Source organism: Astatotilapia calliptera, chromosome 12 (genome assembly GCF_900246225.1).
Source record: "Astatotilapia calliptera chromosome 12, fAstCal1.2, whole genome shotgun sequence".
Classification (NCBI taxonomy): domain Eukaryota; kingdom Metazoa; phylum Chordata; class Actinopteri; order Cichliformes; family Cichlidae; genus Astatotilapia; species Astatotilapia calliptera.
This window is the reverse complement of record NC_039313.1, coordinates 21,022,171-21,040,078: the sequence shown is the minus strand read 5'-3', so window position 1 is coordinate 21,040,078 and position 17,908 is coordinate 21,022,171. Positions and strand designations below refer to the sequence as shown.

Genomic DNA, 17,908 nt, shown 5'->3' with positions numbered 1-17,908 from the left:
AAGGATAACTGTCTTTATGCTCTGTTCTCTGTCATGATCCCACAGTGCTTTAATAATCCAGTAATCTGAGCTCTGGGGAGGCCAGTTAATGGCTGATGGTATTCCACTGCATGTTCTTCTGTCTGCGTTTGTTTTTACTGCACTGGCAGTGGTGTTTGGGATCATTGCCATACCAAAAGAAAAAAAGAAGCCATTGCCAATAACAGACTTTTAGATGGCATTGTATGGTGGATAAAACCTGAAAGCAATTTTCATGTTTACAACTCCACTGAAGTTAGGAGATCAAAGCCAACTTTGTGGATAATTAGTTTATTAATGCTCATTGAAGCAGTTCAACCTTTAAGATTAAGCATCTCTCAAGAAAATCGTGGATGTAAATGGGCAGCATTAAACAAGCAAGGAGAAACAAGCTGACAGAGGAAACTGGCACAAGCACGGGGAAGACATGCAAACTGCACCCAAAAGGAATTTTGAAATATTTTTGCCACAGGGCAATTGTGTTAAACACTAAGCTTCTATGCTTATGGTTGTCCTTTTGTTTTAGTAGGGAAATCAAGTTTGACCAAGATATACTAGAATTTAGCTTCCGCTGCCTTTTTGCTGTCTTGCTTGCACAAATGTTAAAAGTTGTGACTCCAAGCCATGTTTAGTTTTTCTTATAATGAGCAACAAAGGTGACAACTTAAAAAGAAATAGAAAAACTTAAAAGCAAAACAGTCACAAGTTCCATTGCTCTTCTTGGTAATCATAGCCTTTTTTCTTTGTCTAAAATAAAACACAAACGGTATCTTTGCATCAGCAGCAGTGATGAAATAGATCCCGTTTGCAGAGTTTTGAATGTCTACCAACAGTTTTAGGTTACTAAAATGGTTACTCATACAGTACTTACACATAATTGCTGCATATGCTTTCAGTCATAGATAACTGTATTCTGTTCATCACTTAGTCAATTAAATAAGAGGAAAAAGTTTTAAAGTTCCATTAAAATGATTAAAATGTCCCCTCGTGTGGAAGGAAGGAAATCCTCATGAGAAACTTGAGTACATATAAATCTAATTATATCTAATAAAAACTATGATAAATGACTCAAAAGTTTTATCATAAATGTTTCTGAATAACTATTTTTTTAATAAATGACTTCAAAACAATGACATTTAGCTTTATAGATGTGCAAGTGTTATACACCTATAGATGTATATAAATCAAGACAATTAAATGAAATTAAGAGGCAAATAAACTGAAATACAAACAGCATGTATGCATTTATTGGACATGAAACAAACACAGATGGATGAGAGAAATATAGCCAGAACTGTTAACGGATATGGTTAACAAGAAGCTCAAAATTCATTCATGTTTTCACTGTTTTATTATTTTGTAATGGAATTGAATTTGTGCTGCGTCTAAAATGACCATTTTTCAGTCCTGGCCTCCACTGACTTGACTAAGCCCTTCCCCATGATTCGGAAGTCCTCCAGTATTGCTTCAACATTGGGAACAGTCTTAGCTTCATCTCCAGTGACCTCCACGCTGCGAGCAGACACCTGTGACGTCTGAGGTTTTGTGAAAAAACAAAACAAAACATAATAACAAAGAAAAAGGAAACATGAGGAAAAGGTGATTAGTGTGAAGGTGTGAAAATGAACAGAATGAAGGAGAATAACTATTACAAAAGCAAGTTTTCCACACCCCCAAAAACTTGTTTTTTAACTGCCTTCATGTTTTTAAATGGAAGTCACTTTGCAATTACCTTAAAGGGGGTTGGGATGAATGCCTTTGGCTTCCATAAAACTGTGATTACTGTTCCACCACATGGATCACAGAAGAAAAGGGCCAAGTCTCCAAATGCCTCCTGGAAATTAAAAAAAAAACAACTATGTTACGCATGCCAACTGACACTTATTTGTGAAGCTCAAAGCAAAACTTATTAGAAAACTATTGAGTATATCCCCCCCCCCAAAAACAAACAAACAAACAAACAAAGAAACCAAAAACAAACCCAAAACCCACTTCAGTTTGACAAGCTTACTCAGTCAAAACAGGACTGTGATAGACATGTACAGAGGAAGAACGGGAATTAGTATGAATGTTGTGCAGTTTGGATTTCACTACCTTACAGTATAAGAACAGCTGAGTTTATCTCGGATTTTCTCTTGTCTGCGATTTAATTTTTTATTATCTGGAAGCGGCTCTGTTGTATCACACGTCAGCTTTCAAGCATAATATCTGCTTCACTTTTTTTTTTTTTTTTTTAAAGTCTGTCAAAAACACACTCAGCATTTGAAATGTTGAAAGACATTACTCACTCTTAGCTCTCCCAGGTAGAGGGACACAGGGTTGTAGTCGATGACTGGAAGGGGCCCTCCAGGCTGAGCCACACTGCCAGACATCACGCCCCTGCTGAAGGTGATGGCCGGAGGATCTACTGCCTGGTCGAGCAGGGGGACCTGCTTTGGGTTCAGGTGAATCACAACATCGTAAGCGTCCAGAGGAGGACGCAAAATCACCTACACAAATACGAAGAACGCATGAAAACACTGAAATAGCAAAAATCTGCATTTATATAGTGGATAAATCATGAAGGCAGTATTCACCCACCCTGACATCCTGCTTCTGGCTGCCATCTATCAGCTGATTTTCCAGCACTTTAAGACTCTCTGCAGCCACCATTATCACACGCTGCAGCATCTGAACACACATTCAAAAGTGGCTTTGAACATTTTGAACTATTAGCACCAAAAACACTGTCTCGGTTTTCAAACTAATAGTTAGCACTGGAATATATGTTACCCATATCTTGTAGCATAATTTTATCTGGGGACCTAATTTCATACGGGAACTGCATAACAACTGGAAAGCTGCAGCGAAAACACCATTTTCTGTATGGTTTCTAATTTTGCCAAATTGTTGAAAATAAAAACAAAAACAAACGAACAACAACTTTAAATACACCCCTTAAATCTGTTTTGAACTTCCACCACATTTTTAATCAAAGTTAGTTGATTACAACAACAGAGCAATCCAATTTCTTTTTTTAATTGAGAGAAATATGACATCATTCAACCTGAGAGCTCTTTCTAGTCCAGATATGAATTGTTTCAACCTCTATGACATTTTTGAAGTCATGGTCATGGAAGTCTTTATTGGAAAACACTGTCATTAGAAATAAACTTAATATTCAATCTGTTAATAGACTACTTTCATAGTCTACTCCCTGGTGGTTATTCACAGGAACTGCAACAACTACAAATTAAAAAAAAAAAAAAAAAAAAAAAAGACTCATTACTGAACTCGTCTCTACAAAAATGTGCGTACTAATTCAACAATGACCCCCTCAGGCTTCACATTCTCAGGGATGTGAAGCCTCAGGATCCACAGGAGGTATACTAGAATCAATGTCAAAATTTGTAATTAAGTCCACAGTGACGTCTTTATCAGGACGTCACAGCACAAATTTCCTGTTCTCCAAGAACTATAAAGGAGGATGCTGGGAGAGGCAGGTCCTTAAAATTGTTGTTTCTAACAGGAGCAAGGTAGCCAAGCACAGGAAACCTATCTGGGTCAGCCGCACACTATGGGAGGCTCGTGTGCGTGTCTTTTCTGTACGATACTGTGTGCCACAGGACTACTTTACGGCTGCGGTCACGTCCAAGCAGAGGAATATGAAACTAAATATTTTACTTATTTTACTACCAAAGAGGATGGCAATGAAAAGCAGCTGGTGAGCTACACCTGATGGTTTTAAACTGATATAATTAATGATGTAAACATCGTTCTCAGATTTATTTACTTCAATAATCCTGTTTATCATTTGACCCTTTGAAATTTTTTATGTACCGTTTCAGATCAGTGATTTACACGACGTTTTGGAAAGACTTCAGAACCATCCGTTTCCAGTTCTAAGAAAAAAGCATGGCTATCTCCCTGTGGTATGCAAGGCAAAAACTAATACCAGCTGGAATTCTAAAACTGATCTAGTCAGTCTGTTTAGAACAATTTATCATCTTTTATAGAGGTACTGAATCACTCTCTCAATTTAATATGATTCCTGTCTTTTCAGTGTGATCCAGGAGAGCAGTGTGCACTAAGGAAAGGATCCCGGATCGGAAAACTATGTGACTGTTCTTTGCCAAGAACATGCAACTCTTTTCTACACCGCTGTTTATGATTCTCTGCACCTGCAAGAAACTTTTTAAACACTGTAAAAGCAAAAGGAGGGGAAAACACTTCAGATGTATTTTAAGCTATAGTACATTCTTCAGTGTTCTTTTCTCACATGTTTACTAAACAAATGTAATATTTAATCATTTAAAATTCAGCGCTGAGAGCTGATCTATTAAATACTTTGTTATTTGTGTACTTGTGTGTCCACTGACCTGAATGCTAGGTGAGCGTTTGGTCCACATAGACAGTTTTTTGTCTTTAGGCGTAGCTATAAACATGACAGGCAGGGACTCCCGGGTGGCCATGAAGCCATTCTTGATCTCTGGGTAGTCCACAGCTACACGTGACAGAGAGGCGAAAAAGATTTGGCGTTGAAACAATAAAGCATATGGACGGATGTAGAAGTATGTTGGGCGAGTAAAAAGAAAGAGGTCAAGAGGGATTTGTTTGTGTCACACACACGGAAAAGGGATGTGTGTGAGAGAGCACTTGCCCGTGAGCTGGTTGTTGAGGTTGACAATCAGCGGATTGTTCCTCCAGTCAAAGGAGGAGAGCAGATGAAGGAAGCGAAGGAAGGCCACCTGTGGGGAACTGAGGAAGATGGAGAAATTCACTCACATGACCCATAACAAACAGAGGAAAACGTGTTTCCTACACAAAAAAAACAAGAAAAAAAAAAAAAGCAAAAGTGGTGGCTACCTGGGAGCAGTAAAGGGAGCGGGCTGCAGGAAAAGCGACGCCACCAGCAGGTCTGCTGTGTCCTCTGTAATGTCGTCGCTGAACAGCTGAGCACTGAGCCAGCGTTTGGCCAGGCGACATGCTGCGCCAAAACATGGGTGTTGCTGCTGGAGCCTTCAAATAAAAAGACAAAACGCACCAGACTGAAGAAAATGAAAAGACACAACTAAAAACATAAGTCTGCTTTGTCACACAGGAACTACTTTGTATCACTTTCGAACTTTTACCCGTGTAATGTGCTAGTAAGCAGAGGCTTGTGAATGGTGGCCATCTCCAGAGCCTGGGCCTCGTCGTTGTCTCTTACAACCAGCAGCCCCTCTGCAGTCAAGCTCTCCCGAAGCACCTGAGGTTCACGGTGGTATGCCACCTGGATTCGGAACACCAGGCCATCCTAGGGGCAAAGTGAAACATGTGCTGCTTTAGCCAAAGGTTTCTACCTGTAGAATGGGACTTTTTACTCCTGACTACCACCAAGTGCTTGATCTTTAATTAAACTGATGAACTTGTCTCTATTTCTTTAAAAGCGGGGTGTCTTACAGAAGTGCACTGAGAGAACATGCTATGATTTGATGCAATATAAATTATACCAAATTGAAAAGGCAGCTTAAATAAAAGGAATATTGTTACGTGCAATCAAACATTACAAAAAAATAAAATAGTCAAACAACTTCAGAGTATACACTACTAAGTTACCTACTGTCAAATGTACTTAAGAAACTTAAGAAAACACCAGCAAACAGAAAAACGCACACAAAACACAACAGAAGTGTTTTTGGGGAGACAATAATGTGACGGAACAGCTGCAGAAGCTACAGGATCTACAGTATTATATAAATTACATGATTAAAATGCATGGAGCCCACCTAACCAGAGGTGCTCTGTCTTGTGTTAAAATAAGAGAAAATAAAGTTAATATTTGTTGGTCTGTTTTTTTCCCCCTAGATCCCTAGTTGCTCTAAGAATAAACTTAAAGACAGAGTGGCTCAGTGACCCTTTTCTCAGTTATAAATTATATATATCAAGTTAAATTTCACAGAAAAGCCAGCTAAGGGTACACATAATCAAAAACATACCTTCCAGACATCCAGGTGGGTAGGACAGGGCCTGCATGTATAGCTATGGTGCTTTCTGAGTAGCTCCCCAAGTTGGATGTGAAACGCAGCTCGGATATGCTGGATCGCGAGGCGGTCATGAGGCCATTTCCCACTCCCTTCCATGTGACAGATTACTGCAAGAATAAGGCAACCAATACATTGGTGTATGACTTTGCATTGCTACATGTCTGTAGTACCCAAGAAAATGAAGATAAACGTTTTCGTTTGAGCCAAAGTGTATGCATAATACACCACGAACAGCAGCCAGAGTGGAAATTACTACACATCTAGGTGCAGTTTTTTCAAAGACCTTTTAAAATGTTTCAATGAATGAGCCACTAACTTGTTATAGGAGTGATATAGACAGGACATGGTTTGCCTTCCTTAGGCACCAGTGATCTGGAAGTTTTCTCTCTGTCAAAAAAGGAATACTCCAGTTTCAGTGGTCGTGGGGAAAAGACCTGCAAAGGCACAGTTGAGTATAAATTCACAGTTTAATATAAAAGACATCAATGTTTGATCAAGAGCTCACAGGCTTGGAGTGGGATCAAGGTGCCATTTTAAAATTATGCATTTTTTAACAACTTATACCTATTACTGCCGTCATGGCAGCAGTTTTCTGGTAAGAGCGAGGCATTTTACCTGTGTGTATCTGAGTGCAGGGTGTGCTCCTTGAACAGCAGTGATGGTGAGAGGCAGACCTTCCAGCCTCCATAGTTTTCTGCTCAGGTCATCATAGGACTGAACCACCACTAAGCTCTCCTCCTCTCCAGTGCCAGACACCTGAAGAGCATAATGTGTATTAATATTGAAAAAAGACATTCAGAGGCAGATGCAGTGATGAAAAACATCACTGATGCCCTCTTCTGGTGGTTTTCAGGATTAGACTTTATTTTTTAACACAAATAATTATTTAACTGCTAAGATAATTTAGCTACAATAACAAAATTTGTTACAATCTTTTTAAGTAAAATAATAAAAGAAAGTTGAGCTTTGACAGACAAATAATTATCAGGAAAAAAAATGCCAGCGGGGTGTGTTTTTGCATGTGGTTGTAATGGTTATAAGTATTTATATAACAAATCCCAACAGTTTTAGAATGTTCTTGCCATTTTAAGTTTATATAATTACTTAATAAATCATAATCAGACCATTATAGCTGTTATATATATATATATATATATATATATATATATATATATATATATATATATATATATATATATATATATATATATATATATATATATATATATATATATATATTAGGTATAACAAGACATAATACTATTATTATTGTCAAACAAACTACGCATACTTTCTAGATTGATCTGTATTGACCCAAACCATACTGTTAGGGGAAAATATGAACGGTATGTCAGAGTTCTTCTTGAAATTTCCATCATACGTGGCTAAAATAATTCAATAATAACGGTTTACCTCACTTCCCGTTTTGATGACGTCATCTACCATCGCCCCGACATACCGCACACAGGATTCGGGGATGTCTGCGTGCCTACGGGATGACACACACGTTCTCTCTTTTTTAACTTGAACCTTCAGTGAAATTGTACACATAATTGCTTCACCGCCAGGTTTTTCTAGGGCACATGCCGAAGTGAAACAGGTCACAGCCTGTTTACATTCCCCCAAACCCCGTTTTATTTTTTACCCCATCCCCGATAGCAGTCAGTGCTAACATTTGCTAGCTTGCTAAGGCTTGGAAGACCTGAATTACGGTAAGTATGAAGCGCACAGGAAGGAGGCGCAGCTCCGTGTGGGACTGCTTTGAACAAACGGGGAACTTCGTCCGCTGCATGAAATGCAACGCGACGCTGAAATACTGCGGCGGAGCCACGACCTCCATGATGAACCACATGAGCAGGCACCATTCATCCGCGACGCCGATGGACGAGGACGAGAAACCCGTGATCTGCACCGTTCAGTGCATCGAGGATGAGAACGCTTCCAACAACTCGGAAATCACACAGGTTGCAGTCATGTCACCCAACATAAACATCACCCCTGCTGAGCGGGACTCCAGCGAGAGGAAACGCCTGAAGCGGAGCTCCGTTTGGGATATCTTCATCAAAGTGGACGACGAGGTTCACTGCACGATGTGCGGCACGAAGCTCAAATACAGAAGCAGCACCACCAGCATGATGTACCACATCAGAAACAAGCACCAGGACGCAGCACCCAACGACGGTGTGTCGCTGGCAACGCATGCGGAGGTGACTGAGCTCATCTCCAGAATGATAGAGAAGGACATGCTCCCCATCAGCATGGTTAGTGGCGATGGTTTTCGCGAGCTGCTTGCATACACTGTGCACAGTTATAAAATGCCATCTGTTGGTGATGTTACACGCATTATTGAAGGCCGTTTTCATGAGAAGGTTGAAGAGCTTATGGTGCAGCTGGGTAGAGTGGAGAAAGTGGCTCTCACTGCAGACTTCTGGACAGGTCTCACCTTTCAGAGGTACATGACCATGTCGTGTTCATTTATAACAGAAGACTGGCAGGGGAGGTCAGCTGTGCTGCAGACGCACAAAGTTTCAGCAGGCAGCCACTCCACTGCAGACACTGTTACAGAGAGCGTGCTCAGCACCGTGCAGGCGTGGGCCATCGCCGGTAAAGTGACCTCATGTGTTCATAACGACACGCAGAACAGCTTATCAGTCCAAGCATGTACCCGTGTCACCTGGGACTACACGATTTGCTTTGCCACAACGCTTCAGCGAGCAGTCAGCGATGGGCTTAGTGAAGATTTACTCCGCATCGTTGTTGCTGCCGGGAAACTAGTTAAGCACTTCAATCGCAACTTGCTCGCGAATGAGGCCTTGGAACAGAAGCAAGTTCAGATGTGCCTGCCGCAACGCAAGCTCATCCAGTCGAGCAAAGACAGATGGGACACCATCTGCGACATGTTTGAACGTTTGCTTGAACAACGGTGGGCGATTAAAGCCGTCCTCTCCGACCGCAGCGTCACCAGCAGGCAGGAAGCTCAGACCCTTGAGATTGAAGATGACTGCTGGCAGATAATTGAGAACTTCACGCCTGTGCTGGCGACACTTAAATGGGCTACAACAGTCATATCTGCAGATACGGAGGTGTCCATTTCAAATATCTACCCGATCACCTTCAGCCTGGTTCAGACTCATCTCGTGCCAAAAGAGAATGACGTCGAACAAGTCTCAGAGTTCAAGCTCAAAGTTCAGCAGTCACTTAGAAATCACATGGAGGTAGGCACCGGTTTTGACTGAAACATATTAACAAGGATAAAAAAAATAATCTGCATTCCCTTTACATATATTTATGCCATTTTATTTTTACTTATTGCAGGTTGACTCTAACGACCTGGCTTCAAAACCGGCTCTTATCGCCTCCATGTTGGATCCCCGGCACAAACACCTGAGCTTCCTTACACCAACGGGGAGACTGGCTGCAAAGGTTAAGCTGCATGAACTAGTTTCAAAATTGGATGCAGTAGTAACTGCTACTGCAGGTGCAAAGGATGAGCAGCAGGAGACTTTGGTCACCCCGGATATTAGCCAGGCAGCTGTGCCCTCGCAAATTAGAAGTGACACCAAAAACACTATGGTGCTGCTCCTTGGCGACAACTACAGTTCTTCCTATGCCACCGACTCTGAGGCTCAGGTCGATTACTACTTAAGAGACATTGCTCCCTCGTTAGACATTAACCCTCTCGACTGGTGGAGGGTAAATGGACCGAGATTCCCCAAACTGGCAACTCTTGCGAGACACTATTTGTGTGTACCAGGGGTATCGCTGCCGTCTTTATTGTCAGAAGCAGGACAAACGTTTGCAACAATGCGCAGAAGACTGAGCCCAGAGCATGTTGACATGATGATCTTTGTAAACAGAAATGCATAACCTGCATGACCTTAGATGTTGAAGATGCTGGTGCCCTATACCAACAACAGAATAAGGTTACTGAAAGGTAACAGAAGAAGCAAGAAGTCAAAATAGGAAGATGTTGGCGTGTTGTACGTGCTTGTGTTCAACAGTGCTATAAGCCAAAACTTGTTTCAGACACTAAAACTTGGAAGTCATTGCTTTTGAGTTTTTAACACTGTTTGCCTGCAGCAAAGTAACAGTTGCCATTACTTCGCCGCAGGCAAATATTTAACAACATCTTCCAAGTAGTTCTCAAAATTAAAACCAATCACTTTGTTTTGTCACCTTGCTCAACTTCATACTGGCACTTCAGCCCTGAAACAGCTTGCAGTGAACCAGTAGTAAAATTATGTAAGAAGTATTTGTAGAAATATGTAGTCATAACAAAGTCTTGACAGTCAGCTTCAAATGTCAGAACAAGTATCTAAAGGAGAGTGCTCTACAATCATGCTGAAGTCTTTTATATGCCATATTCACCTTAGCATAGGCATTGTGTTCTATGAATGGCAATGAATACCTGTTTGTTTGTTTTTTTAAATATCAAATAGACTAACTTTACAATTAAGGACAGGATGAAAAAACAAAGCCTCTTTCTTTCTTTCACCGTAGTTTCTGTAAGCATTACAGCTTACTGAATATTTCTATCAGTGTTATAGTTGGAAAAGATCACCACACTACACTGTATTAACAGTATTGTCAGTTCTTTAGTCTCTCAACTAAGCTCTGCTGAGATAAAATACATACAGCTGCAGCAAGTGTGTGATGATCTGTTTGGGAACCAGACGCTTTTGGCAAATGCTTTCTCCGTCCCACAGCACAGCCTCGGTGATGTCGCCATCCTGGAAGCGACGCAACTCAGAGCGAGGACCCCACAGCTGACGAAATTCAGCCGCCTAGCACAGGAACATTTAGATTTTTAATTTTTCTTAAATCACAAGCATGATTAAAAACAAAGCCACAAAAAACAAGTAACAGAAAATATAAGCACAATTTCCATACGAACAACATGATCTCTTTTTATGTTAAAAGAAAAGCTGGTTACAAAGTGCAAAATCCAGCCATAGTTACACTCGTGTGTCCATTTTAAGCTGCTTCCTTGTCACAAAGGGGGTTGACACAATGGGTCGCTCTACATGTTTTGAGTTCGTAGAGTTTTACGAAGGATGCCCTTCCCGTCTCCAGTGACCTTGCGCTTGGCCAAGCGAGTGTGTGAACCACTACACTATGAAGCCACGAGTAATACAGAATCACGTCCATAAGTGTTACATTTGTCTGCAGCAGTATAATATTCTTCAAGATGTTTACAAACACACTTGAAGTAAAAATACACTTCTTACACCTAGAAAACCATTCTCAAACTGAGCTGTGGCTCTGGAGTTAAAGTGAGTCATCCATTAACCAGTCGGTAGTTCAATCCTCTGGTTCTTTAGGTTGTAAGTTGAAGCCCCATTGGGCAACATTGCCCAAATAACCCCATGTTTATCCATAACTGTGTGTATATACAGTGGTCCCTTGTTTATCGCGGAAGTTACATTCTAAAAATAACCCACGATAGGTGAAATCCACGAAGTAGCCAACTTTATTTTTTTACAATTATAGATGTTTTAAGGCTGTAAAACCCCTTACTACACCATTTATACACTTTTCTCAGACAGGCTTGAACATTTTCCCTCTTGTTTAAACACTCTCAAAGTGCAAACCTTCGTAGAAAAATGAGTCCAGTATTATAGAATGAAACCAAAGGCAAAATGTGCAAACCGTTTCATCGACGTTGTGATTGTTGGGGAGAATACAGTACAGCACCTCAGAGTCACACTGCTAGCGATCGAAGATTTATTTAAATTTGACAAGCTGAACGCATTCTGTACTGTACAGGAGACACGGCACGAGACTGGATGTAGACCACTGTCAATCAATCAGGACCCAGAAAAGAAAAAAAAAAAAACACCATGCAAAATTGCACAAAAAAATCTGCAAAACAGCGAGGCCGCAAAAGGTGAATTGCATTATAGTGAGGGACCACTGTATTACACACTTGCACATTTCAAAAAATACAATCTGATTTACATGGACAATGAGTCATGCATGTAGCATTATGAGTCAAGTGACCTTTTGTCTTCAACTTCAGTGGCTAAATCAAGAAATAAAGCCCTATACATGCAATAAATAAAGGCAGGTGAGGTTACCATGGGGCTGTCTGCTGGTGGGCCTCGTTCTAGGACAGAAGATGACAGCTCTGTCCTTAAAAGCAAACCGAAAGATAACGGAGGCTGAGCTTTGTGCTTTGGGGCTTCGCTCTCCACAGACCACTGAAATAAAACCAAAGTAAAGTAAGTTCTGCAGATAGCAATTTTGAGATTAACTTCTTTTTACACGGATATTTCATAACTTTGAAACATATCCACTGTTACATTAGTAGTATTAGAGCCAATTCTTTCTGCACATTGGTAACTTAGATAATATGAAATAAAGCAATAATTCCTGAATGCAGGTCTTTTTCACCTTAGGGTCAGGAGAGAGGGAGTGGGTAAGGAGGTGAATCCTTTGGGACAATCCTTGCTGGAGAAGTGACAGAATAAAAGGCAATGCAGTGTGAATGTAATCCCCACTGTGGTCCATCAGCTCACTGAGAAGATTCAGTTTCTTACAGCTGGACTGAAGCTTCACCAGCTCACACAACCTAAGGGGAAATGAAACAGAAGAGCTGAGAGGATGAAGAGCATAATGATCTCTACTCTGAAAGTAAAAGTCCTCCATGTGATTTGTTTTACATTTAGTAACCATGTTTCCTAAAAAGAAGGTGCAGAACCCAACTGCTTACCTAGTATGCAAGGTTAACTAAATATGTTAAATATATGCATTTGTTTATAGAAACATACTGGAACACATGGTCACTTGTCCTTATCATGGGTTTGGGTGTCATGAGGAGGCACTGGAAGCCATCCACTGTAGGGTTGTCCCAGAACTGCATTGACAAAGATGCCTCATGCTGCAGCTGAGGAACCAAAGTGAAGAAAGTTCAGAAACAGTTGCTTAAAAATCACAAGTGGAAAAAAAAGTTTAAACACACCACTGTTCAGTTACCTGTTTGTATGTACAAGCAGTGATGTCAGCACACATGTTAAGGTGTCCCGAAGGATCAACAAACACAACCTGGAAAGCATCATGGAACTCTGAAATGGATGGCTACAGAGAAAAGATACGAGGGGGTTGGTTGAATCACAGTTCCAGAGTAAATGAAAGTGTGAATAAAGTACATGCACACAATTAGTGTTTTAAATTTGATTTGGATAACTCACAGCTGTAGAGTCAGGATCTTTGGCCAGGCTGATTCCATTCACTGTCAGATCTGTAGATGCTGAGGAAGAAGGTGCAAGGCATTCAAAACAGATAAGCAAGTTACCTTTCAATTACCAACATTTTAAAAAAGGACACAGGAGGACATCCATTAAAACTAAAATTACCCAAGAAGTTCAAGGTGTTTCGAAGAAGCTGATATGCCGTCATGCTGTTACTGATTCTATGAGTGATCAGTAGATACGCCAACAGCATTGAAGCTAGGAAGCCATTAAAACAACCAGTGCCCTATAAGACATTGAGAACAATAAAGATATAAGGTAAGAAAAAAATTACACCTTAAAGTAGGACATTTTTTAGCTTTAGCTTTAATTCAGAGTTTTCAGTGTTGTGAAAATGGCTGTCCCTCTACCTGGCTAGATTTTAATGGTGACTTGTGCTAAAACCATGATGTGGACCAGGCAAGGATCAGAATTTCAGTTTAAAAGTATCTGGAAAGTTACAGCATGTGTTGCATTACTAGTGCAATATTTATTGATGATTATTAGTTGCAATATTAATCGATGATGCAGAATGTGTATAAATGTTTTCATGTTTGACTCTAATCTGCTTCCAAATCTTACGCTGCTGGAACCTCAGCTACTAGAATACAGATATGAAAATTCATCAGATGTAGTTGTAGGCCATTGATCACAAAGAATAATTATTTAATCAATAATATATATTGATCTGGAGATAAACTAAAGTGATTTCCACATCTCCTTTATTAGGCTACGAGAACTTTTAATGTTTAACTAAATCAAAAGTTGCAGCACTTCAATATGATCCAGTCAAGAATAAAGTTGATTATAACCATTGTTGTAATCATCATGTCTGACTGGGGTTTTCGGTTTTGTCAAGCCATATAATGCAAAGTGCTATGCTGAACGTTGCAGTACACTCCTCTGAACTCTATGCAACAAGTGTGAGAACCAATGAGAGCTTCCTACCTGATCAAGCTCTCTTTGACGAAGCCAGACTTTAAGTAAAGCCACCCCATCAGTAAAAGCTGAGCACTGAGAGCTGACAGCAGAGAGGAACTGGAGGTGAGCCCTCGGCAATAAATCTCCCAGAACAGAGCTGTTATAATGTGGAGTCGGAGGTTCAGAGCTCTCTGTGACAAAATAAGTTAAAAAAAAAAGATAATTTAATTAAGGAGTTGCTGACTAATAACATGGCTATAAATATACAATACAATGAAAACAGTCTGTTGAAAATCCAGACACAGTTTGTTCAAAGACTCAAGCTGCATCAGAAGGCCAAAAAAAAGGTAACAACTTTGAGATCTCCTTTGCATGCTCCTTTGATGTTCCTGCTTTGCTTCTCATTCCATCAGAAATATCCAGGTCATTTTTTAAGCCTGTTTGATGTTTTTCTAGTTCATGACAGGCTACTTCTACTTCTGTAGTCGGAGGGTTAGTATTTAACTAAATTTAACATACAACTGTAAAATCATTGTCTGAGACAGTTTACTGAAGGGGATTTAAATACTGGGATGAACAATAACAATCTTACCAGACTGGGAAGTCTGCAAACCAGTGTACCACTCTGTCCTGATGTTATTCCTCTGGGGATGAAAACGGCTGGGCTTGAAGAACCCGGGAGCTGGACAGGCATGAACGCGGAGGGTGAAGCTGGAAGAGTCTTTACCTGGAATACAGAACACTTTTTATCTCAAAGTCACAACCAGAAAAAAAGCCTTTTAACATAGATGTTAAAATCCATATAATGTAAACGTAATGTCATTGAATAATGTTTAAAATGTATACAATATGAAATTAATTAAAACTTGAATACCTGGAGGGGTCAGCAGCAGAACAGGTCGAAGTCGATTCCCATGGAGACAGGAATACTGCATGGTCCCGATGTCAGAAGAGGAAGTGAGATGCTGGGCCAGGCCTGCCAGGTAGAGAGCCCTTTTCCTCGGATACCTCTGGTTCAGGACATCTTTTGGATGGAGGACATCCTAACAACAGACAGAATAGCAGACTGAAGGCTACGGAAACACAGCACACCATTGATTTTTTTGTAGAATACAAAAGCAGTTAGGATGACTTACATTTGGAATTGTGACAGCCAGGTCCACCATGACATTTGGTTTGGTGCAGGTACCCAAGGGGTAGCTCCCGATCAGATCAATGGAAGAAGGAGGCGCCATGTGGAATTTCCCTTTTGTTGTTTTAGGCACCAAGAGAAATGGGACCTTCACTGCACCAGACAGCCAGGACAGGTCACTTACCTGAGACAAAAATCATGTGTGAATTTGTGTGGAGTTGACCATCTATTGCCAATCACAAAGCTTTGGTTACAACTGAAGCACAACATACCTCAACTTCTGGTGAGTCTGGCACAGTCTGGATTAACTTGGTGACTGTCTGAATGAATGAATCTATTTGGCGTTTCCTGCGTTCACTCAATGCAACTTCTTTCAACAGCTCCTCCATCTATTATTGATGACAGATCACTATCAGTTTGTGTGGTCAGTGGTTACATACGACAACAGGGTTAAGAGATATGATCACACTCCTTTTTTATCATTATCTTTTATGGTTATGTCACTAAGTCTGGCGTCTCACCTGCATTTTGAGCAGACTGCAGTGAAACAGGCTTTCTGCCTCTTTCAGTTGGTTGAGCTCCTCTGCTGTAGGAGGTCGATACAGATCATTTCGAGATAGCTTCACTGGGTGATAGACAACCTCCTCCCCTGCGTGATCAGCTTTGCTTCTTTTTGCTTTAACTGGAGCCTCATTTTCCTCGTCCTCTTCTCTTTGTCGAGAGGAATCTGAGGGATTCATCTGTAAACAACAAATTATACATGTTGCACTGTAATACGTGTTACCAATATTCCCCCAGCACAGAATGTATGAAACATGTAAGTTCGCTAAGTGGTTCCAGTGCGACGTAAATAGCAAACTGTAGGCATGCGAGCAGTACTCGTGCATCGCTGAGTAGAACTGCTCTTTTCTGAGCGATCGGGAAGCCAAACTTTACTAAATTTTCAAGTCTTACCTCTGCTGGTTCCTCTGGAACGGACTGCTTCTTCTTCATTTCTAAATTGTTTTCGACAAGATAAAATTTCAGTTATTTAGGAACGTTTCATCAACAGCGCTTTCCCTTCATTCCGCTTTCACATGTGCCAAGGGTTAGTGAAACATGCTACCCAACAAAATATTTCCCTGATTGGGTTAGAAAAGGTGAGGGAGCTCGATGATTGGCTCGCTTCTCTCTCTGGGCGGGTCCAATCGTCTTTCCCAAGATAGGTTGCACAAACAATCTTCTGATTGGTGCTCCGGAGCCGCTCATGCGCAGACACATGCCTATAATAATTTCGACACAGGTAAAATAAATAAATAAATAACATACAATCGATACGGTGATATTTATCTGCTTTAAATTTCTGTTAATATCTTTTTTCAAATCAATACAAATGTACAGAAAATGCAGATCCGCTATTTATAAGCAATTAATTGCTAAATATAGTAGATACAATTCTGTTATTTTGCCTCCAGGGAAGAACACAATTATACAAACACCTATCAGCATAATGTACAATACATTCAACAGCCCCACAAACTACAGCCTCTAAAGGATTATGGCGCTATTACATCTTCCAAATGGTGAAAAACGGAACATTATAACCGTTATGAACGTATGCAAGAGTATAATAAACAGCTTTTCACTCATTTTAAGTCCAGTCTTTGTATCCGACCATTTTCATAGATACATTTCTTTGCTTGGTAAGCTGCTTAATAATGGCCTATCATTCAAGCATAAAAATGCACCTAACTCAGAGGAAGAACCAGTGTCCTAGCTACACAAAGACAACATAGGAAAGAACTAATGTTGTTACAAGTGCTCTGTCACAAAAACACATACGCTGTTCTCATTTCTTTAGCAGAATTAATGAAAAATGCTATAAATCAGACAGTTTGAATGGCATAAAATAGTATTTTTGCCCCAGCGAAGGGATTCCCAAAGAGTTATTAAACTTGGTACATCTCAATATGGTGTGCATGTAATCTTAAAAATTTGAGGGAAAAAGGACAAATGATGGACAAAAGAAGAAGAGGCTTAAAAATCCATCTACAGCATATGAACGGTGTCTAAAAGTCTTGACTTTAGGAAATGAAAAAAAATCCAGCAAAGAAGTGATACAGGAACAGAAAAATACCCCTAGCTCTTCAACTGATCCTTCTACTGTTTACTGCAGCTCCATCAGAAATGGTTTCAATTAAGGATGGCTGTCAAGAAGTCACGCTACTATCCACTACCATCCACCATACAGTACCATCTGGAAGGCGGGTGGTTGGCATCAGCTTCATTTTTCAGCTTGGCAATGATCCTAAACACACTGCCAATGCAGTAAAAGCATACTTCTGCCTCCCCAGAGCCCAGACCTTAACATTATTGAATGTGTCGGATCATCTTGAAAGAACAAAAGGCAGCCAACATTCAAAGAAGAGCTCTGAGTGCCTTGCAATAAGCCTGGTGAAGTATTAAAGACTACTTAAATAAATTACAAGAGTCTAACATTTGAGAGAGATCAGGTGATATGTAAAGTATATTTTACGAGATACGTAAATAATAAGGTCTCAGTGTTTATTTTTGCACACAGTATAAAAAGACTCCAATGCATATAATGTATTACGAATAAAACT

At 40.3% G+C, this 17,908-nt stretch overlaps 2 protein-coding genes across 2 annotated transcripts; one reads left to right on the top strand and one right to left on the bottom strand.

Moving 5' to 3' along the window:
• Positions 1-1,238: 1,238 nt before the first annotated feature.
• On the bottom strand, positions 1,239-16,424 carry nol6 (nucleolar protein 6 (RNA-associated)). Its single transcript, XM_026187207.1, has 26 exons — positions 16,260-16,424; positions 15,827-16,045; positions 15,578-15,694; positions 15,310-15,489; positions 15,048-15,216; positions 14,766-14,900; positions 14,201-14,364; positions 13,379-13,499; positions 13,214-13,272; positions 12,999-13,100; positions 12,794-12,909; positions 12,417-12,594; positions 12,101-12,223; positions 10,659-10,807; positions 7,437-7,512; positions 6,639-6,779; positions 6,340-6,457; positions 5,976-6,130; positions 5,130-5,293; positions 4,864-5,016; positions 4,658-4,755; positions 4,377-4,501; positions 2,599-2,688; positions 2,307-2,507; positions 1,751-1,852; positions 1,239-1,553 (listed from the first exon to the last, which is right to left on the bottom strand). The coding sequence occupies exons 1-26, from the start codon at positions 16,296-16,298 to the stop codon at positions 1,404-1,406; spliced, it is 3,444 nt and encodes a 1,147-aa protein (XP_026042992.1). The 5' UTR covers positions 16,299-16,424; the 3' UTR covers positions 1,239-1,403.
• On the top strand, positions 7,445-10,479 carry LOC113033427 (zinc finger BED domain-containing protein 1-like). The gene is made up of 2 exons (XM_026187208.1): positions 7,445-9,238; positions 9,339-10,479. The coding sequence occupies exons 1-2, from the start codon at positions 7,742-7,744 to the stop codon at positions 9,888-9,890; spliced, it is 2,049 nt and encodes a 682-aa protein (XP_026042993.1). The 5' UTR covers positions 7,445-7,741; the 3' UTR covers positions 9,891-10,479.
• Positions 16,425-17,908: the final 1,484 nt, after the last annotated feature.

Coding starts and splice junctions, on each gene's coding strand:
- LOC113033427 (XM_026187208.1), top strand. CDS start 7,742: ATGAAGCGCACAGGAAGGAGGCGCAGCTCCGTGTGGGACTGCTTTGAA. Junction 9,239..9,338: donor CACTTAGAAATCACATGGAG/GTAGGCACCGGT, acceptor TACTTATTGCAG/GTTGACTCTAACGACCTGGC.
- nol6 (XM_026187207.1), bottom strand. CDS start 16,298: ATGAAGAAGAAGCAGTCCGTTCCAGAGGAACCAGCAGAG. Junction 4,502..4,657: donor CCTCAACAACCAGCTCACGG/GCAAGTGCTCTC, acceptor TGTCACGTGTAG/CTGTGGACTACCCAGAGATC. Junction 1,853..2,306: donor TCTACCTGGGAGAGCTAAGA/GTGAGTAATGTC, acceptor TTTAATTTCCAG/GAGGCATTTGGAGACTTGGC.